Consider the following 27,961-nt stretch of genomic DNA (forward strand, 5'->3'; position numbering starts at 1 on the left):
GTGTTCAACGTCCCTCTGCAGCAGACATATGGAGAGCAATATGACTGGAACATTGAATCGTAATGAAATCACAGTATCGAATCACAATACATATCGGTATCAAAGTATCATGACAATATTGTATTGTGAGGTCCCCTCTATGTCAAATTTATTTTAAAGATACTTTATGCTTGAAAGCCCATTCTGTTGACTTCTGTGCAGACAGTCAGAACAACTGACCATTCTGTTGACTTCTGTGCAGACAGTCAGAACAACTGACCATTCTGTTGACTTCTGTGCAGACAGTCAGAACAACTGACCATTCTGTTGACTTCTGTGCAGACAGTCAGAACAACTGACCATTCTGTTGACTTCTGTGCAGACAGTCAGAACAACTGACCATTCTGTTGACTTCTGTGCAGACAGTCAGAACAACTGACCATTCTGTTGACTTCTGTGCAGACAGTCAGAACAACTCAAGAACTGCAGGGTCAGTCAGAAAGAAGAGGGTGCTGACAACACGCCAGATACAACAACATGTCACCACGTGTTTGAGAACAGCCTTGCACAACGACGTCTGACAAAACATATCATATCACTCAAAGGGTTCAGTCACATATCGGAGCTTGCGCAGTTCTGAGAGAACCGAAGCAGAACAGTGAAAAGCACCAACCGCTCCAAATCATGGTCAGGAGAATCACAATCAGGAGAGCTAGATTAGACTTCTAAAAGGGAGTTAAAACAAATTTGAAACGTTCAATCTAATAAACACTAACGTATCTAACAAAACTTCCAGGCAGCTTGGGGACAGACACGGCTATTAGTGCAGGTCTGGGGAGGGAATGGAGGCTACAACACTCAATGGAGATACTATCAACACAGGGGCCAAGACCTCAGGGTAGATTTTATCAGTCTGAGAACAGACACTTTCCTCCTGACAGCCCTTACATCACCCTCCACTACCAGCTCTATGGACAACCAGGTCTCCTGAAAGCAGCCCCTCTCCTATACAACTCAAAGAGCCCAACTCACACTTTGCCTAGACAAAGATAATGTATTGTAATGGAGGACTAATTGGCTTGTCAGGTTCTCTCTAAAGGCCTTCCCACATATAGGGCCTTGATCTGGAAGTGACTGGTGGGTTTCCAGCTTCATACGCAGTCAGACAGGAGGGGTCCTACTAAATAACATCTCCTCTGGGAGGCTAGTGGTGGTGAGACACACACTAGGACCCGTCGTAACCATAGCAGCCACTGTGGTGGTGGTGGTTGTGAAAAGCCAAGAGTGGAGAGCTGAAAGCCACCCAGCCAGTCAGTCCATCACCCGGTTTATGTTAAGACGCAGCATTACAATCTATCCCTCCTTAACCTTCACTCCCTCCATTCCATCGCTCTCTCCACGCACCGTGAAGTCTGAAGGGGACATACTTCGGCCGGCGTTAAGAGCGAGTCGTCCCATTATGGGGAGAGCGGCACATCGCTGAAATGCCATTAGGTCCCTCGCAGTGCTTAGTTCAACAAAGAGGCTCTCCCTCTCCAGTAATAAAAGACAGATGCACAGCTGCAGCCTCCGCTGGACCACTGCCCCTGAAGGGCCTTAGAGAGAAGACACAAGGCGGGGCAAGAGAGGCCAGAATCCAGCCACATCCTCCTCTACAGCTGGAGGGTCATACCAGAAAGAGTGAGAGAAGAGAGTCAGTGAAAACAGCCTTTATCACTTCTCCCTGATTCCATCTCTAGAGCTGTGTGTGGTGCAACATTGACTAAACATCCAGACAGTGCAGCATGGCTAATAAAACCATGGTAAGCATGTTAAATTAGCTACATGGCACATTTCTAAGAAAAATCTCAAAGTGCACTGCGTGGGGTCAGCTGATACAAGCACATCTGCACTAACTCTCTCCACTTAGCTAAACAGCTAGATACACAGCTAGAGACCCATGGAGCTAGACTGACATTATAGACATGTTCCAACAGCAAAAACACCAACATTTTTACTACAGAGAGGAATTCGCACTAGTACCATATTCCCATTAGAAAACCTGGATACAAGTGTGAGAAGCCTAAAATGTTTTTTTTTTTTAAATGGCTTTCGTTTAATTTTAATTGAATAGAGGAAAGACTAAACTTGAAATTATTTTTAATGCTTACACCTTAAAGTCAATGTTGACAGTTCTATCGTCTCAATTTTAAAGCTAAAAACCACACGTTCTCTCAAGGTCATGAGAGGACCAGCATTAAACACTGCATCTTCTGAAGAGGGAAAAGGTCAACAACAGCTCTGTATAGCAGACTCAGCCTGAGGATATGGAGCTCTGGCAGGGATGACATCAGTCTCAGACCTCCACCACAGGGGAGTCTCTGCAGGAGATCTTCCCCCAGGAACGAAGCCCTGTTCTGGGACACGACTCAAAGGAGACCTGGATCTGTATCTTTGCTGGCCCCATGAAACAAACTTGGCAGGTGTCACCAACGTCAGTCACCCCATCAGTCGAAAGTCAGAGGGGACGGTTCAGTAGGATCGGCGAGGATAGACTAGGAGCTGGAGGTATTTACAGGTGCTTTGTGGCTGATGACAGTAGTGATGTGCAGTTCAAGAACGAGTAATGATTCGTTTTTCTGAGTGACATTTTGGCGTTCGTTTGACCTGCTGGCCGCAATGACTACAGCAGGATTAATAAGCACTCCTCCAGGTCATCGGCTCTAGAGACGCTCTTCGACCAACAACTAAAATAAATCATGCTGCTGGCAGAAATAACAGCTTAGAGAAGGAAAATACATGTTTGGAACTGCTAATTGATCACATGGTGCAAGAATGAACACAATTAATTGGTTATTAAATTCTGGTCAACAAACTAACTCGAGAACGGATAGTTTGGGCTGCTGCAGTTCGAACGATATTGTGCTTATCACCCTCACGGCAGTCAAGAAATGCATTTCGCCAAGAGGCATTCATTGTAAATAAGAATTTGTTCTTAACAGACTTGCCTAGTTAAATAAAAATCTAGTCCGTTGCAGCCACAACTAGACCTCGTTTCAAATGTATCAAGAAAATCGTATTCTATGTATAGCAAATTAACATTGTTTAACTTTTACAAGTCTGTCACAAATGACAGCTCCAATAAGCCCCTTAAGGTGAACAATGTGAACAAGAGGCATGTAGAATTATGACTCTTTCGAGTTGTCATTTCATCGTTCACCAGTAGGGGGTCCCGCGAGCATTACTGACCGAAATGAACGAAATTAGTCGAACGATGTTATTTTTACTGAAAAGATCAGAACTTCCCATGACTAGATGACAGCCCATCTGATAACAGAGCCTGTTCCAGGTCGTTGTTCAAAATGAATTCCAGCTGCATGTAGTCATCTCCCCAGGAATCTGGGTTATTAATCTGACCTTCCTTAAACATGCTGTGAGGCGTGACCGCCTTATGGGAACAGCTCAGCCGAGGAGGGGGGGGGGGGGGGGGTCCTCTACTTTCTAAGTAAATATTTTTTGACTTAAGCAAGACTTCAGAGGAACTGGGGGGGAACCTCACGCTACTCCCAGTTAATGTTTGTGGGCTTCTTCATTCTCCTCAGTAGAAACTAATGTCACACCCAGACAACCCCTCAAGGTCTATCAATACACTGTTAATCAGAGCTTTAATAGCTTTCATTACACTCGAAACAAACCTCCTCCTACACCAGTCTATTTCCATCTTCTCATCTGCTAAGCATGTGGTGTGTCATAACCTGCAACTCTACCTCCCTCTATGGAGTCTCTTGTTGGTTGGCCCTCCCTCAGTACATACAGCAGCAGTATCCTGTGTTAGTGCTGGAATGGAACAAATGTCTGCTGCACATCCCGAAGCGCCCCAGGCCTGAAGAACACTGCTCTATAGCAAATCTCTCCGAAGTGCTCCATATGAGTGCATCTCCTATGTCCCAGGTGTGAGTTGTGCCCAGTCTGTTCTGTGTTGAGCATTGTGGCATAGGATGGAGTGAGTGAGGACCAGGGGTGTGTTCTAAATTAGCTGATGCCATGCAACTGCAAATTAACTGTGGCAAACACTTCACTGTGCCTGCCTGCCGACCAGGCTGGGCCTTGATAAACAGACAGATCAAGGTTACGCGATAAACCAACAGTGGCCGATTGTTACCAGGGGATGGCGCAGTATTTACTGTGCCCACAAGGAGGAGGGGTAACTTCCTTCCTGGTTCTGAGGTCACAAGGCCCGGCATGATGAGAAGCTCCGCTGTGTACAGACAGAGCAGTAAATCCCAGGAGGAAATGGGAGATGGGCCGGTCTGCCTGCCGCTTCAGTAACACAGACCATTTAGGGGAGGTACAGCGTCTTAAATTACCCTTCAACTCAGGCCGTTTGCCTGGCTGACACTTGACATGCAGCCGTTGTTCGACATGGTCCTGGCTGAGCAGACAGGAAAACAGCATTCCCTCTGTTACACTGCAACAGCCTCTCTGAAGGCATCACTATTTAAGCAGAGCTGGAAAGTATGGGTGGTGAAAGAGACCCCTATACACTGTGTACTTGCCAATAATATCCATTGATTAGGTTTTATGGATAAAATAGCTAGATGAATGGGGACATAGTTCTGAGTTGAACCTGGCAGGTCACATGGTTGGCTGAGTGGGTATGTGGGTTATCCCATCACTGGGAGCTCAGACCAGGTCATGAACCATTACAGCACAGGGAAAACAAACAAAGGATGAGCTGAAGTTGGTTCTTTTTTCTCTCCCTTGATAAATAGCGTTGTTTCTGCCAAAGAAAAGTTCCCGTCTCTCCTAATGGAGCCCAGTGAGAATTGCAATCCCAGTCCCAGCACAGGCCTCCTATTGTTCTTCATTGGGACGTTATTCAGTCTTACTCGACAGCTCACGCACTGACAGGCTAGAGCACACAAACTCCCTTTTGACCAAACTGTGGGCAGCCAGAGCACACAATGTTTTTATTTGTATTTATTTTTAACTGCGGTTCTACACATGCAGCCCCATGCTTCCCTATAAATGGAAACTTCCATTTACTGTTGCTTTTCCCCCCACTGCCTTCCAGTATCACAGGAATGACAATAAGAGAGAGGAGAGTCTTGTTCTAGAAGAACCAGTCAGTATTCTCCTGGTTGCGTCAGTAAGAGGGACTGCTGTGTGCTGTGCTGCTGTGGTTGAACATCACATGGGATCGGGCTGACTCCACACAGCACTGTTGTTTTAACAATAACTGCATTTCTGCACTACTGTCACTCTGTCTCCGGACAAACCAAAGAACTTTGTTCCGTTTGAGGAATCAATCGATGTTTAAAGCTGGTTAATGGCTTTACGTAAGCCCTCGCTGTGAAATATTGGGTTGTGGTGCAACACGGTAATGTGTGATTACAATGTATAGATTTTCTCACACACGCAGGTTGCATGTCAGTGAGCTGTCCACACAGCCTGTGTGTGACCTTAGTGTGATCTGTATGGTCCTACTTTGTGTGGAGAAGAGATGTGACACACAAGCACACACTGAATTATGCAACAGGGCACCCGCACCGTCCACTTCTAGCAGCTTGGAGAGGTGACTTTGGAGAGGTGACTTTGGAGAGGTGACTTTGGAGAGGTGACTTTGGAGAGGTGACTTTGGAGAGGTGACTTTGGAGAGGTGACTTTGGAGAGGTGACTTTGGTACAAAGAAGAAAGAAAAAAAGTGCTGACGAACATTAGCCAATTATCGGAGACTGGGAGACAGCAAAGCTTTACAAAATTGACCGCAACCTCGCACTATCGAGTCAAAGGCCGGTCAGTCCTTAGTAAGTCTGGTCACCTTAGGACACCTGTGTTAGCAACAATAACCAGGTGTAGTGTAACCATAGAACCCTGCCCGGGACACTGATGCCAACCACTTCTCAGGTTACAATGGTGTCTGCAGATGAGACAAGCCATGACAGGCCTGTGTTGTTTTTACCCTGGAAGGAAGCCTTCACACCACAGGTATGGCAGCGGTTCTAAATATTACCGATTCATGATGTTGCTAAGTACTTATGTATTTTGTCTTCAGGAACTGATGCCTGATAACTGCAGAAGACTGAAATGGGCCAGAAATGAGCCAAACATTAAGAATAACTGTTCCGTGAAACTGCGCCCATTACTCCAACAAAGACATATTGGGATTTGACAAAACAGATAATTGTCTTCTTTCCTCCCACCTAAATCATTTGCAGGCCCATTCCCAGGTTTCAAATCACATTCAACATAGCAATGAAAGCACATCACACACTCTGCCAAATGCTATCAATCCAGTCAACTGGCTCTCCTCTCCAAGTGTGAGCCAGACTGCCTGCCTCATATGGAACACATCTTCTGTCAGATTACTGTGTGTGTGTGTGTGTGTGTGTGTGTGTGTGTGGGGGGGGGGGGGCAGACACCACACAGGAGCCCACCACTAAACACATGGGCCTGAGGGGAGACTTCTGGGAGCTGACCACATCCTTACACAAAACTGTTCCCACACAGGGTCCTCATACCCACCCCCAACCCACATCAGCTAGACCACACATCTGGGCCCAACCTGAGTCAGAGCACTCGGTCACTCAACGCCATCAGGCCTCTCCTCCACTGGCCTCCATGTACAGCCCAGCACCAGACTACTGCTAGCTAGGACGTTCCAGTTCCACTGTTTAGAATGAACCCAGCAAGTCAACCAACGGAAAAAGAAAAACATGAGTGCAAAGGAGAAACCAACTCGTTTGAAGGGATTTTTCTGACAGTTAAGATTAACAAACATGTGAGTGTGGAGCTGTGTGTAGGGAAGCCTCGGTCACAGCGGTCATCTTTCAGACAGCCATTGTCTGCTTGGCAACAATATTATGTGTGTGGACAGGCCCCGCCGGCGGTGTTCCACTGCCCCAGGTCTACATGGGTGTGGGTTGGGTAGGTGGGCCAAAGTGAAAGAGCTGCGGAAGGAGACCCTAAAAGGCCTCCTTCAGGTTCAGTCCTGGAATTAAAACACAAATAAAAAGGAGACCCATATGAGAAGCAGCAGATGTTCCCAGTCTAACTTTTGGCATTTCAGGCGAGGCTGCCTCAGGCACGGTATTCCCCACACACACACACACACACACAAACACACACCCTCGCAAAGAATACAAATACCAACTGGCCAATTCTACTGAAAAGGACATAAGCCTTTGAGTTATTGCGTCCATACTATCCTTGTCAATCATATATTACACACATACACACTGTACTTTAAGGGGCTCACCTAACTTTTACAAGACAAACCTGACTTGTCTAAAGGATCCTACAGTGCTTTCTCCTACCCGATCATTCAACCGCGACTCCCCCTCAACCCCGGCCTGTGATCTAACAGGCATTTATCAGCCACAGAGGAGCTGACCAATCCCCAGTCATCTGAGCAGGGAGGGCTGGTCTTGTCCCCCGGGGACTACAGGGGAAAGAGGGGCTCTCATTCCAGCATTCTCTCCAACCTAGCTCCCTGTCCACCCACAAACGCCCCCCCATTCCCCTCTCTGACCCACCACAACCCCCCTCCCACCGGATGGCTACGCTTATCTTTCCTGCTCAAACCAAACAGAGGGCCGACTCAGCACACCCCAACCCCCCTCCAACAGTGTGACAGAACGGTGCCTTTCCTGTGTAAAGAGATAAGGCCTAGGCTTGTAGGGCCGGGGGCCATTCTCAGGTATTTCCTACATACAACAGTAAAGATGCTCACTACCCTGGGCTGGCCAAACATTATTTATACGAATCTCTACATTTATGTTATTACATTTTAGTCATTTAGTAGACACTCTTGTCCAGAGTGACTTACAGTAGGGCATTCAACTCAAGATGGCTGGGTGGGACAACCAGTCATATTAAGTACATTTTTCCTCAAAGTAGCAATCAGCTAAATCAGAGCTGGGAAATGGGAAGAGTGTCAAGCGCGAGTGTTAGTTTACGAAAGGTGTGTGTGGGGGGGGGGGGGGGGGGACTCTGCTGTTTTCAAGGAGAAGCTAGTTTCACCATTGGAGTGCTAGGACAAAGAAGAGCTTGGACTGGGCTGAGCAGGAGCTGCCCTCCCATAGGGGTGGGAGGGCCATGGTTGGGGTGTAGGGTTTGAGCATAGCCTGAGTAGGGAGGGGCAGTTCCTCTTGCTGCTCTGTAGGCAAGCACCATGATCTTGTAGTGGATGCGAGCTTTGACTGGAAGCCAGTGGAGTGTGTTGAGGAGCAGGGTGACATGAGAACCTGGGAAGGTTGAACACCAGACGGGCTGCAGCATTCTGGATATGTTGCAGGGGTTTGAACGCACAAGCGGGGAGCCCAGCCAACAGCGAGTTGCAGTAGTCCAGACAGAAGAGGACAAGTGCCTGGATTAGGGCCTTCACCGTTCCATCTACTGGGATATGATGCCACGCACCATCATTCATTAACTTGAGTAGAGGCATTTGAGGGGGGCTGGCTTGATCTCACAGGGTCAAAGATGAGTCGCCAGCACTGCCGAAAGCAGCATCAAGGAGTTTGAGCAGGACAAACAGTACCATCAGGCATACAAAAGAGATATGTCATACACAAAGCGGGGTTCTGAAATACAGACATGTTGCAGTCCTAATGTAAGTGAAACAACCTGACATGCAATAGAACATTGTTCAAGAGAAAAGCTATTCAGGAAAGAGGATGAGGACAAAGACCGCGCACCACCATGAGAACATTGACTCATTTGTTGTCATAGAGAGAGAAAATGGTTCTCTGGTACACAAGCACAACAAGGCCAATGTATAGGCTACATAGTACTGTATGCACAAGGGCCATTCAACTCTAGTTTAATGAGCAAACTCCAATTGGACATCAGAAAGCCAGCAGTAGGTCCATTAGACTGGATCTGCCAGGAGGCGCTCTCTCAGCAGGTCGAAAATGAGAAGAGGATATCCTGCCGTCTCTAATCGCTCTCTCTCCTACTGCATTCTGTTCCTCATCATAAGAGAAAATTGAGGTTTAATGCGTCTTTACCTTTCACAGTTCCAGAGATTTAGATGTGCTTTCAAACTTTAGGCTGGTCCCAAATGTGGCCATCACTCAAACTAATGGGAGGGCTGCCAACTGTCCCAATAAAACAGTAGTCATCTGGACAAAGTGGATTGGAGTATTAGATCTAGCCCTGAAGATTAAACATCTATCTAATAGTTACATTATTCTCCAGAAGTATTACAGGGGAATCCTGTATAAGGGATTTGTATGTGATGTTCACTCAAATACGCAACAATCACCAGACACCATAAAGGAAGTAGGCGAGGCACGAGTCTTACCATCTCAGGTTTCAATTCAGACTACACGTTCAGGCCAGCATCATTCTAGAGCTAAGCCAACTCCCATACCAGTCTATCCTCTTGAGACTTGTTGTTGTTCATAAACATGCGTGTCACAGCCCTCTCAGCACAAACCCAGAGACATTCCACACACCACCCCGCCCACTGACAGACTGTACTAAATAAAAAAGACACCATTCCGTAATGTGAAGGACGACCACAAACTATTTAACAGACAAAAACATTTTTTTTTTAAATATTTGGCAAATGGAAGGAGACATTTCCAGCAACTAAAGCACAAAGGGTGGCTGAGAGAGGTTTGAATTTCCCCTGGCTAAGCAGACTCAACACAATGTTTTTTTTCCACATGAGGAAAGTCCTGTAACAATAAGCCCAATATCAGACATTGAGCCTGCAAATATCAAATTTCCTCCAGTCAGAATAAGGAGTGGAATATAATACCGGGTTGTGTGATCTCTATTAGTTTGTCAAATAGGCAAAATGGGAGCTGAGAGGAGGGTGACAGACAAGTCATCAGCCCACAATGCCCGTCTGATCCTGTGAGGTCACACTGAGTGACAGAGTGTCTGGCTCTGAATGACAGAAGGAACAGCCAAGCAGAGGACTGGGTGTGTTGTGTGGACCAGTAAGGACCGGGGGCAAGGGCTGACTGGAGTGACTGTCAGGCCTCCGAGGTTTAATGGGGTCTGAAAGCCAAGGCCAGGGAATACAACATAACATTTTTGTTGAACAATCAGGAGACCACTTCTAATCTAAGCCATTTTGAATTTGGGGTGTTACCGTTTAATGCAATGTGCACCAGGCACCAGCCAGAGATGTTTGGTTAGTGGTGTTTCTCAAACGCTCATGCGATTGCAAGGTTTGCAAAAAAATGGCCAATGGATTGATGCAAATAATCATAACAGCCTTCTGTCAGGTAGGCTACTTTGTAGTTAGCATTTCATTGAGAAGGTTTTTTGGGAAGCCTTTCCATCTACCAGCAGACCTTTATAATTAGCATTATTGCTAACGGCTACAGAAATTGTAGATCCGACACACAAGGGCACCACACAACGCACAGAGACGGGAATTCCTGTGCCGTTTCAGAAACGTTCCGGAAAAAATAATCACTGATGCATTTTATTCATGTCTTATGATTAACATGAACTTCCCAATAAGTTCAATACATTTAGTTGATTTTCTACTAAGTGCAATGCATTTATTCAAGTTTCATATGTCACGTGCACAAGTACAGTGAAATGCCTTTCTTACAAGCTCTAAACCCAACAATGCAGTACAAAAAAAAGAAAAGAATAAGAACAGGAGAAAGAAGCTACATACAGGATCAGTTCTAATACCCTATTTACAATGTGCAGGGACACGAGTGATGGAGGTACATATGTAAAGGGATAAGGTGACTAGGCAACAGGATGTATGATAATTTATGCTGCTGCTACTCTGTTTAAGATTGTGTGTGTGTGCGAGATCCACATCAGAATAACAGTATCAGGGAGAGGCAGAGACGCATTCACATGAAAGCACCTGTGGTAACGGCATAGGAAAAATAAAGTCACCGTCCTTACCACATCATGTGACCAATTAGCCAAAGTGCAACATTTGTTAATGGAAATGTGTTCTGCTTTGGATCACTCAACATAATACAGCATCAGGCATAGATTAGACAGACCAGGAAGTGTAATAGCCAGTCTGGCCATGAGATAAGGGCCATAATTCAATTTGAAGCCAGTAAGACAAGTTGTGTTCGTGATCTTTGGGCCACTTCCTAATGAACTGAGAGCCATTACGCTAACAGAGATTTCTCAGCTAAATACAGTCACACACAGGCAGCCAGCCTTGAGCAGTGACATAGAACTAATTTACAGCTTTATCTCCCAGTAGAGGAGACGGAGGAGAGCGGGATGTACAGATTTATTAAGAGCTGGGGGATTCGATCCTGCAACCTTTCGGTTATTAGTACAACACTCTAACCACTAGGCTACCTGCCGCCCCAGTATGAGCCGCAACAAACAGTCACAGAGGGAATGACTGATCCAAATACACAGTCAGGATGTGCTAATCCCAGACAGCCCACTCCCAGGTTCCCACATATAACCACTCTCTGGATTATAAACTCACAAATTACAGCTGTTGGACCTGTGGGTAACTGTGTCTATTCTGTGTAAAGTATAACTACAGTACACAGCGAGCACACACACAAGGATGCTTCAGTGTGTGTGTACATTTCCTGAACAAATTTATTTTTTTTAAACGCTACAAGTGTTGGTTCCATGTTTCATGAGCTGAAATACGAGATCCCAGAAATGTTCCATACGCACAAAAAGCTTATTTCTCTCAATTTGTGCACAAATGTTACATCCCTGATTGTGAACATTTCTCCTTTGTCAAGATAATCCATCCACTTGACAGGTGTAGGTGTGGCATATCAAGAAGCTGATTAAACAGCATGATCATTACACAGGTCAACATTGTGCTGGGGACAATAAAAAACCACTAAAATGTGCAATTTTGTCACACAACAGAATGTTGATACAGACTGGTTTTCTGATCTACGCGCCTATTTATTTTTATGTATCTGTGACCAACAGATGCCTAACTGTATTCCCAGTCATATGAAATTCATAGATTAGGGCCTAATTTGTTTATTTTAATTGACTGATTTCCTTATATGAACTGTAACTCAGTAATATGACTTGCCTAGTTAAAAATAGGTTAATAAAATCTTTGAAATTGTTGCATGCTGCATTTAGATTTTTGTTCAGTGTATTTCAATGCAGGGGAAAAATCTCCATGGAGATGGTAAACCTGAAATGAAAGTGTAAAGAAAATAGGTGTGACAAATCAAACACAATGGCTTTGATCAATTTAAATCTTAAGACTTGATGAAGCAAGACCGGCACCATTGGTTGAGATTCTGCTCGTGTATTTATGGTGATAGGTTCTTTACCTCAAAACTACATTAAATCACATTTTATTGGTCACATACACATGGTTAGCAGATGTTAATGCAAGTGTAGCGAAATGCTTGTGCTTCTAGTTCCGACCGTGCAGTAATATCTAACAAGTAATCTAACCATTTCACAACAACTACCTTATACACACACAAGTGTAAAGGAATGAATAAGAATATGTATATATAAATATATAGATGAATGATGGTTGTGCAGCATAGACAAGATGCAGTAGATGGTATAGAGTACAGTATATACGTATGAGATGAGTAATGTAGGATATGTAAACATTATTTGAAGCGGCATTGTTTAAAGTGACTAGTGATACATTTATTACATCCAATTTTTAATTATTAAAGTGGCTAGAGATTCGAGTCAGTATGTTGGCAGCAGCCACTCAATATTAGTGATGGCTGTTTAATAGTCTGATGGCCTTGAGAGAAGCTGTTTTTCCAGTCTCTCTGTCCCAGCTTTGATGCACTTGTAATGACTTCACCTTCTGGATGATAGCGGGGTGAACAGGCAGTGGCTCGGGTGGTTGTTGTCCTTGATGATCTTTTTGGCCTTCCTGTGACATCGGGTGGTGTATGTGTCCTGGAGGGCAGGTAGTTTGCTCCCGGTGATGCGTTGTGCAGACCTCACTACCCTCTGGAGAGCCTTACGGTTGTGGGTGGAGCAGTTGCCGTACCAGGCGGTGATACAGCCCGACAGGATGCTCTCGATTGTGCATCTGTAAAAGCTTGAGTGTTTTCGGTGACATGCCAAATATCTTCAGCCTTCTGAGGTTGAAGAGGCACTGCTGCACCTTCTTCACCACACCGTCTGTGTGGGTTGACCATTTCAGTTTGTCCGTGATGTGTACGCCTAGGAACTTAAACTTTCCACCTTCTCCACTAATGTCCCGTCGATGTGGACAGAGGAGTGCACCCTCTGCTGTTTCCTGAAGTCCCCAATCATCTCCTTTGTTTTCTTGACGTTGAGTGGGAGGTTATTTTCCTGACACCACACTCCGAGGGCCCTCACCTCCTCCTTGTAGGCCGTCTCGTCGTTGTTGGTAATCAAGCCTACCACTATAGTGTCGTCTGCAGACTTGAAGACTTAGTTGGAGGCGTGCATGGCCATGCAGTCATGAGGGAACAGGGAGTACAGGAGAGGGCTGAGAACGCACCATTGTGGGGCCCCAGTGTTGAGGATCAGCGAGGTGGAGATGTTGTTTCCTATCCTCATCACCTGGTGGGCGGCCTGTCAGGAAGTCCAGGACCCAGTTGCACAGGGCGGGGTTGAGACCCAGGGTCTTGAGCTTAATGTTGAGTAGAGAGGGTACTACGGTGTTAAATGCTGAGCTGTAATTGATTAACAGAATTCTTACATAGGTATTCCTCTTGTCCAGATGGGTTAGGGCAGTATGCAGTGTGGTTGCGATTGCGTCATCTGTGGACCTATTGGAGCGGTAAGCAAATTGGAGTAGGTCTAGGGTGTCAGGTAGGGTGAAGGTGATATGATCCTTGACTAGTCTCTCAAAGCACTTCATGATGACAGACGTGAGTGCTACGGGTCGATAGTCGTTTAGCTCAGTTACCTTAGCTTCCTTGGGAACAGGAACCATGGTGGCCCTCTTGAAGCATGTGGGAACAGCAGCCTGGGATAGGGATTGATTGAATATGTCCATAAACACACCAGCCAGCTGGTCTGCGCGTACTCAGAGGACACGGCTAGGGATGCCGTCTGGGCCGGCAGCCTTGTGAGGGTTAACACGTTTAAATGTTTTACTCATGTTGGCCGCGGTGAAGGAGATGCCGCAGACGTCCATGTCTGCGACGGGGCTGGTTTTCTTTTTGTAATTTGTGATTGACTGTAGAACCTGCCACATACTTCTCGTGTCTGAGCCGTTGAATTGCGACTCTACTTTGTCTCTATACTGACGCTTAGCTTGTTTGATTGCCTTGTGGAGGGAATAGCTACACTGTTTGTATTCTGTCATTTTCCCAGTCGTCTTGCCATGATTAAAAACAGTGGTTCGCACTTTCAGTTTTGTGCGAATGCTGCAATCAATCCACTGTCACCGATGCACTTGCTAATAAACTCGCTCACCGAATCAGCGCATACATCAATGTTGTTGTCCGAGGCTGTCCGGAACATATCCCAGACCACGTGATCTTGAAGCGTGGAATCCGATTGGTCGGACCAGCGTTGAACAGACCTGAGCACGGGCATTTCCTGTTTTAGTTTCCGTCTATAGGCTGGGAGCAACAAAATGGAGTCGGAGTAAGATTTTCCGAAAGGAGGGCGAGGGAGGGCTTTGTATGCGTTGCAGAAGTTAGAGTAGCAATGATCCAGAATACTGCCAGCCCGGGTTGCGCATTCGATACCTTGATAAAACAAGGCTCCCTAAATTTCAAATTAGCTTTGTTAAAATCCCCAGCTACAATAAATGCAGCCTCAACATATGTGGTTTACAGTTTATATAGAGTCCAATTAAGTTATTTCAGGGCCATCGAGGTGTTTGCTTGGGGAGGGATATACATGGCTGTGATTATAATCGAAGAGAATTCTCTTGGTAGATAATGCGGTCGACATTTGATTGTAAGGAATTCTAGGTCTGGTGAACAAAAGGACTAGGGTTCCTGTATGTTGTTATGATCACACCACAACTTGTTAATCATGACACGGAACCCAAACCGGCTGTGCATGTGCGCCATCGTGCATAAATGTATTTTGTCCCCCCACACCAAACGCGATCACGACACGCAGGTTAAAATATCAAAACAAACTCTGAACCAATTACATTCATTTGGGGACAGGTCGAAAAGCATTAAACATGTATGGCAATTTAGCTAGCTAGCTTGCACCTGATAGCTAATTTGTCCTATTTAGCTAGCTTGCTGTTGCTAGCTAACTTGTCCTGGGATATAAACATTGAGTTGTTATTTTACCTGAAATGCACAAGGTCCTCTACTCCGACAATTAATCCACATATAAAACGGTCAACCGAATCGTTTCTAGTCATATCTCCTCCTTCCAGGTTTTTACATCTTTGAACTTATATGGTGATTGGCATCTAAACTTTCATAGTATTACCACAACGACCGGCAACAAAGTTCATCTTTCAATCACCCACGTGGGTATAACCAATGAGGAGATGGCACGTGGGTACCTGCTTCTATAAACCAATTATGAGATGGGAGAGGCAGGACTTGCAGCGCGATCTGCGTCAGAAATAGGAATGACTTCTATTTTAGCCCTTGGCAAAGCAGACGCTTGTTGATGCTTGCAGGCAGTGTGGGTGCAATAATTGAATAACATAGATTCCTACATTTATTTTGCTCACGAGCGGTGTAGTCTGGGTATAAGGCATACCCCCCCCTTCTTACCAGAGAAATGTTTGTTTCTGTCGGCGCGATGCATGAAGAATCCGGGTGGCTGTACCGACTCTGATAACGTATCCCGAGTGAGCCATGTTTCCGTGAAACAGAGAATGTCACCATCTCTGATGTCTCTCTGGAAGGCAACCCTTGCTCGAATTTCATCTACCTTGTTGTCAACAGACTGGACATTGGCGAGTAGTATACTCGGGAGCGATGTGCCCGTCTCCGGAGCCTGACCAGAAGACCACTCCGTCTGCCCCTTCTGTGGAGCTGCTGTTTTGAGACGCCTAATTGGATTTGATCCATTGTCCTCGGTGGTGGTCCAAACAGAGGATTCACTTCGGGAAAGTCGTATTCCTGGTCGTAATGTTGCTCTTCTATCCAATAGTTCTTCCTGGCTGTATGTAATAACACTTAAGATTTCCTGGGCTAACAATGTAAGAAATAATACATAAAAAAAATTGAAATACTGCATAGTTTCCTAAGAACGCAAAGCGAGGCGACCATCTCTGTCAGGGCAATCTATTAATGTTCAGTGCACTCAGAAGGTATTCAGACCTCTTGAATTTTTCCAAATGTCATTACGTTATAGCCTTATTCGAAAATTTATTAAATAAAAAAAAATCCTCAATCTACACACACTTCCCCATAATGACAAATCAGAAACAGGTTTTGAGAAATGTTTAACATTTCTGCAGCATTGAAGATCCAAGAACACAGTGGACTCCATCACTCTTTAATGGAAGAAATGTGGAACCACCAAGACTCTTCTTAGAGCTGGCCGCCATGCCAAACTGAGCAATCGGGGGAGAAGGTCCTTGGTCAGGAAGGTGAGCAACAACCCAATGGTCACTCTGACAGAGCTCCTATGTGGAGATGGGAGAACCTTCCAGAAAGACAACCATCTCTACAGCCCTCCACCAATCAGGCCTTGATGGTAGAGTGGCCAGACAAAAGCCACTCCTCAGTAAAAAAGGCACATGACAGTCCGCTTGGAGTTTTCCCAAAAGGCACCTAAACAAGATTCTCTGGTCTGATGAAACTAAGATTGAACTCTTGGCCTGAATGCCAACCGTCGCTTCACGTCAGGCACCGCTCATAACCTGGCCAATACCATCCATACGGTGGCAGCATCATGCTGTGGGGATGTTTTTCAGCGGCAGGGACTGGGAGACAAGTCAGGATTGAGGGAAAGATGAACGGAGCAAAATACAGAGAGAGATCCTTGATGAAAACCACTTCTAGAGCGCTCAGGAACCCAGACTGGGGCGAAGGTTCAACTTCCAACAGGGCAACGACCCTAAGCACACATCCAAGGAGTACAAATGTAAAACTTCAGTTTTTTTTGTGTGTGTGTGTGTGTGTGTGTGTGTATGTATATACAGTGCCTTGCGAAAGTATTCGGCCCCCTTGAACTTTGCGACCTTTTGCCACATTTCAGGCTTCAAACATAAAGATATAAAACTGTATTTTTTTGTGAAGAATCAACAACAAGTGGGACACAATCATGAAGTGGAACGACATTTATTGGATATTTCAAACTTTTTTAACAAATCAAAAACTGAATAATTGGGCGTGCAAAATTATTCAGCCCCCTTAAGTTAATACTTTGTAGCGCCACCTTTTGCTGCGATTACAGCTGTAAGTCGCTTGGGGTATGTCTCTATCAGTTTTGCACATCGAGAGACTGAATTTTTTTCCCATTCCTCCTTGCAAAACAGCTCGAGCTCAGTGAGGTTGGATGGAGAGCATTTGTGAACAGCAGTTTTCAGTTCTTTCCACAGATTCTCGATTGGATTCAGGTCTGGACTTTGACTTGGCCATTCTAACACATGGATATGTTTATTTTTGAACCATTCCATTGTAGATTTTGCTTTATGTTTTGGATCATTGTCTTGTTGGAAGACAAATCTCCGTCCCAGTCTCAGGTCTTTTGCAGACTCCATCAGGTTTTCTTCCAGAATGGTCCTATATTTGGCTCCATCCATCTTCCCATCAATTTTAACCATCTTCCCTGTCCCTGCTGAAGAAAAGCAGGCCCAAACCATGATGCTGCCACCACCATGTTTGACAGTGGGGATGGTGTGTTCAGCTGTGTTGCTTTTACGCCAAACATAACGTTTTGCATTGTTGCCAAAAAGTTCAATTTTGGTTTCAACTGACCAGAGCACCTTCTTCCACATGTTTGGTGTGTCTCCCAGGTGGCTTGTGGCAAACTTTAAACGACACTTTTTATGGATATCTTTAAGAAATGGCTTTCTTCTTGCCACTCTACCATAAAGGCCAGATTTGTGCAATATACGACTGATTGTTGTCCTATGGACAGAGTCTCCCACCTCAGCTGTAGATCTCTGCAGTTCATCCAGTGATCATGGGCCTCTTGGCTGCATCTCTGATCAGTCTTCTCCTTGTATGAGCTGAAAGTTTAGAGGGACTGCCAGGTCTTGGTAGATTTGCAGTGGTCTGAAACTCCTTCCATTTCAATATTATCACTTGCACAGTGCTCCTTGGGATGTTTAAAGCTTGGGAAATCTTTTTGTATCCAAATCCGGCTTTAAACTTCTTCACAACAGTATCTCGGACCTGCCTGGTGTGTTCCTTGTTCTTCATGATGCTCTCTGCGCTTTTAACGGACCTCTGAGACTATCACAGTGCAGGTGCATTTATACGGAGACTTGATTACACACAGGTGGATTGTATTTATCATCATTAGTCATTTAGGTCAACATTGGATCATTCAGAGATCCTCACTGAACTTCTGGAGAGAGTTTGCGGCATTGAAAGTAAAGGGGCTGAATAATTTTGCACGCCTAATTTTTCAGTTTTTGATTTGCTAAAAAAGTTTGAAATATCCAATAAATGTCGTTCCACTTCATGATTGTGTCCCACTTGTTGTTGATTCTTCATAAAAAAATACAGTTTTATATCTTTATGTTTGAAGCCTGAAATGTGGCAAAAGGTCGCAAAGTTCAAGGGGGCCGAATACTTTCGCAAGGCACTGTATATATATATATATATACACAAAAAAAATCTAAAAACCTGTTTTTGCTTTGTCATTATGAGGTAGTGTGTGTGTGGAAAAGTAAAGGTGTCTGAATAGATTCTGATTGCACTGTATATCCAATACACTCTTCAAAACAACACTTCATGGGGCTTTCTATGAAACCACAATCCTTCACACAACCTCCAATGTATGAGTTAATATAACAGTTTGTGGTGAATTGGCACAGAGATTAATGTTAATGTTTATGCGGGAAAAAATTGTGTTTTCTCAATGACATTCAAATCAGCATTGAAAAAAGGCGCAAGTTTACATTTGTTCAAGTCTGACCATAAATCAGAGACTACTATGATGACACACCAAATGTGTTTGATGGATCGCGGGAAAAGAGCAAGAACAGGCTTTTGTAGGCTACAGCCCAAGCCATGTCTTCCAATGGTGAGACTGCCTTCAGCATCAAAAGATTATCCAACTTGATTAAACGCTTGGAGGTAAGGATAACAGCGGTGGTGTAGTCTATGGCGATATGGATATCACTTACTATTGATATCTACATTGCACATTGATGTGAATCACACTGCTGCTCTGTCATTTTTCTATTTGCGCCTTACGGATTGTGGATGGCTGTTCACAAATCTAAATGTGTATTTGAACCCAATAATTGTTAAATTCAAGAAGTCTAAGCTGCCTATCAATCATTGTTTTTGAAACCAGTGAACAGCCAGTAAAAAATGCACTCTTGCAACAGCTGCATAACGCAGATCCCAGCCTATGGAATAAAAGTGAGGCATTTATTGCTCAATCTAATTAATGCTAAAGGACACATGCTCAAACTCGCACACTTTTGATTGCTCCTTTAAGTCTCTCTAGTTCCTACATCCATTTTTAGACTTTGTAATGGAATATCTACATAGGCGTACAGAGGCCCATTATCACAAACCATTACTCCTGTGTTCCAATGGCACGTTGTGTTAGCTTATCCAAGGTTATCATTTTAAAAGGCTAATTGATCATTAGAATGAAGAAGTCTACATAACCAACCCATTAAGTAAAATGTAACATCCATATATGGCCAGCTATGTAAACTTTAACATGGATTTATCCTGCAATAGATGCCGTTCAATTGGTAACATACATTTCTGTCTTCTTCTAATGCCTCAAACGCTACGGGATCGGTGAATTTCTCTTGAATTTCAAAGATGAGAATATGCATACCCTTGCTTCAGGTCCTGAGCTACAGGCAGTTAGATTTGGGTATGTCATTTTAGGCAAAAATTTTAGAAAAAAGGTGTCCAATCCTTAAGAGGCTGTTATGGGGGAAGTAATCTAAAAGTAACTGAATGTAATCAGATTATGTTACTGAGTTTGGGTAATCCAAAAGTTACATTACCGATTACAATTTGACAGGTAACTAGTAATGGATTACATTTAGAAAGTAACCTACCCAACCCTGGCAACAAGTCACATGCTAGAGAGGGCTGCAGGACAAGAACCTCATGTTATACATGACCTTGAGAAATAACAACCCCCCCCCCCCCCCCCCCCCCCCCTTCTCAAGGCCACCTGACATCAGTCTTTTGCTAATGGATGTTGAAAGCAGATAAATTAACAAGGTATTTCATGTTGTCCTTGTTTAAGGCAGAACACAACAACAGCATGGTTAAAAACAAACTGGGAATAAACATTATCCATCAAAGGGTCAGATGTTCCGTTTGAATATACATTATGTTGCTCTGATCACTAACTCAGTCCTCTTTCCATTCAAAATATAACAAAAACTAGCTGTGCTTTCATTTGGTTGGTAGCAGTAGCACACAAAAGAGACAGGCGCTTAATTTCTGGCCAATCCAACCCATAGTCAACATACGCAGCATTCCCCCAGGATCACAGTCGGCACACATTGCACACAGAGGGCGTATATGACAGGTTCTAAAAGGTGAACCGTTCCACTGACATCAACAATCAAATCCCTGGCTTCCACATGGATGGAATGGAAACCCGGATTACGACAAAACTGTTTTCTGACAAACAGACCCAACCTTCTGACAGGATGCAGTGCTCCACAGGGCTTTGATTTGGGCCAGTCAAAAGTTTCCATCCACCCTCTCTCAAGCCATGCAGCTAATGAGGATCAATACGAAGTTGGTGAGGAAAATGCTGTTTGGTTGGTTTTAAAATGTAAGCCTTTAAGACTGCTGGTACTGTATTTTGGCCCTACTCCAAAGGATAGAGACTTGGTCAGCAGTTACAACTAGTTGAATATCTTATAGCATTGATCAAGACTATTAAGGGGAAAGGGAAAAAAGGAAGTGAATTCCACAGGACATAGAGGAAAGAGATACACTGACCCACCTGCTTTAAAATAACCAGCCATGGGGTCATGCTATAAAACCATGTCATTAACATCTTTGCAAGAAATGTATACTTTTTTGGCTGAAGGAGCGGTTGTCACACATGGGCTAAAAATGACATAGAAGCCTTGATTAGAGGTCGACCGATTATGATTTTTTAACACTGATACCGATTATTGGAGGACCAAAAAAGCTGATAGCGATTAATTGGACGATTTAAAAAAATATATATTTGTAATAATGACAATTACAACAATACTGAATGAACACTTATTTTAACTTCCTATTATACATCAATAAAATATATTTAGCACTCAAATAAAATGAAACAGTTTCAATTTGGTTGAAATAATGCAAAAACAAAGTGTTGGAGAAGAAAGTAAAAGTGCAATATGTGCCATGTAAAAAAGCTAACGTTTAAGTTCCTTGCTCAGAACATGAGAACATATGAAAGCTGGTGGTTCCTTTAATATTCCAAGGTAAGAAGTTTTAGGTTGAGGTTATTATATGAATTATAGGACAATTTCTCTATACAATTTGTGTTTCATATACCTTTGACTATTGGATGTTCTTATAGGCACTATAGTATTGCCAGTGTAACAGTATAGCGTCTGTCCCTCTCCTCGCCCCTACCTGGGCTCGAACCAGGAACACATCGACAACAGCCACCCTCGAAGCAGCGTTACCCATCGCACCACAAAAGCCCCTCTGCAAGGGGAACAACCACTCCAAGTCTCAGAGCAAGTGACGTTTGAAACGCTATTAGTGCGCACCCCGCTTACTAGCTAACCATTTCACATCGGTTACACCAGCCTAATCTCGGGAGTTAATAGGCTTGATGTCATAAACAGCTCAATGCTTGAAGCACAGCGACGAGCTGCTGGCAAAACGCACGAAAGTGCTGTTTGAATGAATGCTTACGAGCCTGCTGGTGCCTACCATCGCTCAGTCAGACTGCTCTATCAAATCATAGACTTAATTATAACATAATAACACACAGAAATACGAGCCTTAGGTTATTAATATGGTCGAATCCGGAAACTATCATCTCGAAAACAAAACGTTTATTCTTTCAGTGAAATACGGAACCGTGCCGTATTTTATCTAACGGGTGGCATCCATAAGTCTAAATATTCCTGTTACATTGCACAACCTTCAATGTTATGTCATAATTACGTAAAATTCTGGCAAATTAGGCGGCCCAAACTGTTGCATAAACCCTGACTCTGCGTGCAATGAACGCAAGAGAAGTGACACAATTTCACCTGGTTAATATTGCCTGCTAACCTGGATGTATTTTAGCAAAATATGCAGGTTTAAAAATATGTACTTCTGTGTATTGATTTTAAGAAAGGCATTGATGTTTATGGTTAGGTACAGTCGTGCAACGATTGTGCTTTTTTCGCAAATGCGCTTTTGTTAAATCATCCCCCGTTTGGCGAAGTTGGCTGTCTTTGGTTAGGAAGAAATAGTCTTCACAGAGTTTGTAACGAGCCAGGTTAGCAGGCAATATTAACTAAATATGCAGGTTTAAAAATATATACTTGTGAATTGATTTTAAGAAAGGCATGGATGTTTATGGTTAGGTACACATTGGAGCAAGACAGACCTTTTTCGCGACTATATACCGCATCGATTATATGCAACGCAGGACACGCTAGATAAACTAGTAATATCATCAACCATGTGTAGTTAACTAGTGATTATGAATGATTAATTGTTTTTTATAAGATAAGTTTAATGCTAGCTAGCAACTTACCCTGGCTTCTTACTGCATTCGTGTAACAGGCAGTCTCCTCGTGGAGTGCAATGTAATCAGAGCGTTGGACTAGTTAGCTGTAAGGTTGCAAGATTGAATCCCTGAGCTGACAAGGTAAAAATCTGTCATTCTGCCCCTGAACAAGGCAGTTAACCCACCGTTCCTAGGTAATCATTGAAAATAAGAATGTGTTAACTGACTTACCTAGTTATATAAAATTATAAATAAAGGTGTAAAAAATAATAATAATAGGCCAAATTGGTGTCCAAAAATACCTATATGCGATTGTTATGAAAACTTGAAATCGACCCTAATTAAATCGGCGATTCCGATTAATCAGTCAACCTCTAGGCTTGATGCAGAATGTTATTATGTTAATGACATCCAACAATCTCTAACATTTTGTTGGCAAGTTCATGAACAATGGAGGAAATACAAAATTGACATAGGGTTGTGGGTGTGGAGAGCAATGACTATAATGGGGAGGGGGGTGTGTGTTGCATGTGAGACATGTTAACCAAACCATCACAAAAGCAAATTATATTTAAGCAATAAGAGCAGGGGAATACTGACTCAGGACTACAGGAACACAGCAGCAACAGTTAGGCCTAGCTGACAGTGAGGCTGTCCTTCTGTCCAAAGCTAATTAATCGGATCAGAGGGGACCCCCATCACCCCCAATGCTTTGACTTGTCTTGCAACTCGGAGCAAGGAGGTGGGGTTAGCTGGCTGCTGCCTGCGCGCCTAAAAAACACGTTACCCCATGTAGCAAACTGTACACACACACTAACAAATATTAGCTAGATCTGAAACCCATCAGACAAAAACAACAACCACGTGCGTGTTGGATGCAGTAAATATAAACACGACAGGAGACGCAAGAACACGACTCATTTTAGTAGCTAGTATAGATTAGAAAAGAGATAACTAGCTAACCAACCATCATCATAAATGGTCAGTGTCAGACCATTTAACGATAGTCTAGCTAGCTAGCCAGCCATCGGGCTATATTGAGACACCCAGCAACAGGTTAAATATTTAACATTGTCTTAGCAAACACTTATTTGATATAGTAGAAGTAATGCTTATTGACACCAACTAGCTACCTTACGGCCTAGTGACATAGCTACATGATGAGTGGCAAAGAACATGGCTTTAATGAGTAACGTTATGTTCCTTTAGTTCATTACTGACTGGGCTAGTCATCATCCCAACTCAACACTCTCGATAACGTTAGAATGATATCTAAGATAGCTAACTAAAGAAGCCGGTGTTTAAAATTGCTGCTATCCATAATCATGGTGCTGAAATACAAAATGACCAAACGACAATCTAGCGACATGAGCTTACTACTGTTAGCTAATGTGTGCTTCACTTGTTTACAATGTGAACGTAGCTAATTTTTTTAACCAGCACAATACATGCAATACAATTGTTTGTCTATCTGTAAATAGCGAGATTTGGAGTCGTGATTTTCCAGGTAACCGTCCACGTTGGATTGCATCTGTGTGTGTTTAGATGCTAGCTAGCTTGGTAGCGAATAGTTAAGTGTGACTACAAGTATACAATCTATTGCATCAATTACTGTATTCACCTCGTCCGCCATTGCATGCACTTGCCACAGCTATAAACCGAAGCGTGCTGCTGGTGGTGAGCAAGAAAACAGCCTCGAACTGTCTTTCTAGCTAGCTCTCAGACATTACGTTAGCTGGCGCCAATGATCCTGTTGTCAGGTTGGTTAGCTCAGTAGCTAGTTTGATTTGAGATTACGGTGTGGATAATTTGTTTTTCGAGTTTGAGACAGTTGTGGTCATTTGACCATTTCAATAATACTATACAGGTATTTGTTAACAAATGTGTTTGGTTGACAGTTTTTCATAATTCATTATCAGACTAGAGAATCCGCACGCGTATCCTCTGGTCTTCTTCCCATTTAGGAATGATTGACTCTCGCCCGACGGGTGCGGCCTGTGCTCAGGGAAGGTCCACGGACTCACCTCGGTGGGTTGGCTGATCTCGAACAGGTCAAGCCGGTTGGCGTTCCAGTGGTTAATGATATCGGCTAGTTTCCGCCGCTCATCCTCCCTGCTCCCCGACATTCTGAATCCCGAATGACTCTCTACTGAAGAAAAATCCCCTTACAGCGATAAAAAAAAACTCTGATCCGATAACTTCACGAAAAAAATGCACCCAGGATCTGGGCTCTATACCGTTCGAGTGTTTCGCTGTCACCGGTAGCTGTACCTCTTGCGGACCGCTCCTGCTGTTTCCGCGTTCTCCTCTCTCGCTTACCGCACCCGGTTCTCTCTCCCAGGGAAGCAAATGGGACTATTTCAGCGCGCGCTCACGCCCTTACAATGTGCCCTGCACGAGCACAACAGTGATGTGTGCCTTTCCCTGCGTTAACTAGTTCGACTCCAGTACAGTGTCCAGTCAATACAATACATATATAAACATTTCAATTGTCATTTGGGTGACCATGAGAATGGTCAATGAAACTTTGTAAATTCACAGACAGGTCATTGTATTTTACTGTAATTTAATGACTACTGAATCTTTTCAGGAAAATATGAAGTATTTGTGTAAATTGTCATCTAATTCTATGTAATCTAATATGACAGTTGGCCTATGTGTTTTATCAAGTAAACAAGCATTGAAGGGAACCCTGTCTCCCTCCTTGTCCCCAAACAGATCTGAGTCAGCAGGTTGAACAATATGGTTGAATGTCACACTGGCTACCATGGCAATGCCATCATCCTGTGACCACACCCACTGAGACAGAGGTTTGTTTTGGATCTAAGAAACATGACATAGGCCTACCATGTGATTGAAGGTTCAAATGGTGATAGCCTCCTAAGTGATACTCATTTATTGCTACAGCAACATTCTGACTCTGAAGTAAGTTTGGTACAATGATCTAGACTAAAAGCGTTGGAAAGGTCAGCATTGAATACAACAACCTCTTGCTTTAGTGTGTGCTGTAATTGTCAGACAGGATAATGTAATGTTGTATGGGATCATAAAAATTGGGATGAACAGAGCTTTGGCTCATGTCTGTGTGGCCTATCCGGCGTAGCTTTCGCTCCTGTGCTCATGCGAAAGTGGAAGGGCCATGGGGCGTGCACAGTCAGACAGCATCACATTAGACCTGACGAGCCCAGCTGTGCAGTCCTGGGCAGCAGTCAAGTCAATGAGGCAGGCAGGGCTACTGTGGCCACTGACACAATATGAGTTCATTTACATCATTACATTGCGTCAGTACTGGGCTGCCTGCGTGCTAAGGCTATATGGACACACATGGCTGGGCACGATACAGCTAAGTAGAGTCTATACCATCCTACAGAGCAAGACAAAGCATTTTTATACCAGGGCCAGGGGATAGAGTAGAAATCAGAGGATAAATGGATGTTTTCTGTCTACTAAGATAGTACTTTACTCTTCATCAAAGAGGACATCTAAATGCACCAATCATTCCATCAGACACAAGTAAATAAAGACAAGGTCAGTCAGTAACATTCAGTTGGACATATATTGTGAATGAAAATTACTTTGGTTTAGTCCATCTTAATTTCTGTTTTTACCTTGTAACTGACTATTTTTGCTTTGTGCCATTTTACTGAGCTGATGAATGCTTGTGCTAGCATGGCTCTTTTTGCAGAGGTGTGATTTCACCTCCCACCATTTTATATCTATATCAGGGGACACATTTCACACCATAATGGAATTTCAATTATCACAATTAAATTAGCCTTATCCCTAGCCTGGCCAACAGAGGGAGATATGTGTGTTGGAAAACTGGAGTGTGTTGAGTTCAACAGAACAGTGTGCAACGTTTAATTCAAAGGAAATGGTACTGAACGACCAGTTGGAGAATGGTGGGATTATGTTTACCCAGAGAGTGATTGTGCATGCTGTGTGCTGCAGGATAAATGTGTTTTAAAATGATCACACCCATATTGATCAGGCCACACATCTCCACACCCATGGAATGGGAGAAAGCATACCTCAACGGTTACTAATTACTGCAGTGGGCTAAATCAGGGTCACACAGAGTGTTTCTTGGTAGTCTTAAACAAATATACTGTGAAACAAAAGTACACACCTCATACACATGGCTATGGGCTTAAAAAAATAAGACATTTCAGATATAGAGTTGAAATGTATTAAATGTTGAGTTTGCATCCCGATATTACACTGGAAATACTGGATTTATTAATTATGAATTAATGAAAAATATACCATTCGACCCATGAAGCCATTAGGTCATTTGACTGCAGGAAACAGAACGGTCCATACCGTTTAGGGGAAACGTGTGTAATTCAGTATAAACCATCATGCAACATAGAAAAAGTTGAACCAAACTGAATGCATCCCTGGGGAAATGTTTAGATATTAGATGCAAAGGACATGTTACTGTATACAGTATATGTAATGTTGTCAACATGTATGCAAAATATCATCAAAAGGATAGCTAACCTAAAATTAACAAAGGCAAATAACATATTTTTCTATGTCACCATGGTACTAAACAGCAATAATGTGTCATCACAACTTAAATAAGTCACATTCTGCTGATTGAGTTGACTTCTCCACCATCCCAAAGGTTGTGCAGATGTCTTGGAAAAGTGTAACAGTGGCTAGATTTTGTTATTGGGTGTGAAAACACACTGTCAAATGAATTGCGTCCCCGAAGAAGGAACCTCTCACAGACGTGATGAATTTCACATTTGAGATCAGCCTACCAAACAAATACACAACACACTCAAGGTTAGAGAGAGGCTCTCTTGACTTTATTCAAGTTCAACTGTACACTGGAGAAGACACATTTACCCTGAGAATCAGAACAGTCTTTATTACAGCCATATTCTAGATGTCAAGAGGAAGGTCTCAATCAACCACCTTGGAGTTGCCAATACATTAATCAGCTGCAGCACCAGCAATATAATGGTGTTTTTTACAGTGACAGTGTCCTTTGAGACCTCTCTCTCAACCCTGTGCCATCCTGTTACGTGTCACACCAAAGAGGCTTAGATTGGAACAGCTCCAGCCAAGGTGTCGAGGCAGACAGGGCTGTATAAATATTTGCTCTGGCAGAGTTTGGATTTGATGGTCAAAATGGCAACTGTTGACAGTGAAGGCACAGTATACTCAAAATACTGAATGTAACACCTGAGCAAGAATAGGTCAGTCAGGTCAATATAGATGCCTATGAATCATAATTTTGATAAAGAAAAAATTAATAAAGTACATAGCT

General features: G+C 43.5%; 1 protein-coding gene across 25 annotated transcripts in view; it reads right to left on the reverse strand.

The window, feature by feature from the left end:
* LOC139415114 (afadin-like) overlaps nt 1-25,030 on the reverse strand; it is a 133,743-nt gene extending 108,713 nt beyond the window's left edge. For 17 of the 25 annotated variants that reach the window (XM_071162944.1, XM_071162954.1, XM_071162949.1 and 14 more), the window contains exon 1: nt 24,705-25,001. In XM_071162944.1, coding sequence (XP_071019045.1) covers nt 24,705-24,806 — 102 coding nt within the window. In that variant the 5' untranslated portion in view covers nt 24,807-25,001. Of the gene's footprint in view, nt 1-24,704 lie in introns of all 25 variants that reach the window. The other 8 variants (XM_071162950.1, XM_071162961.1, XM_071162959.1 and 5 more) reach the window with 2 other exon arrangements.
* Between the last annotated feature and the right edge of the window lie 2,931 nt (nt 25,031-27,961).

The sequence above is a fragment of the Oncorhynchus clarkii genome, chromosome 8 (genome assembly GCF_045791955.1).
Source record: "Oncorhynchus clarkii lewisi isolate Uvic-CL-2024 chromosome 8, UVic_Ocla_1.0, whole genome shotgun sequence".
Classification (NCBI taxonomy): domain Eukaryota; kingdom Metazoa; phylum Chordata; class Actinopteri; order Salmoniformes; family Salmonidae; genus Oncorhynchus; species Oncorhynchus clarkii.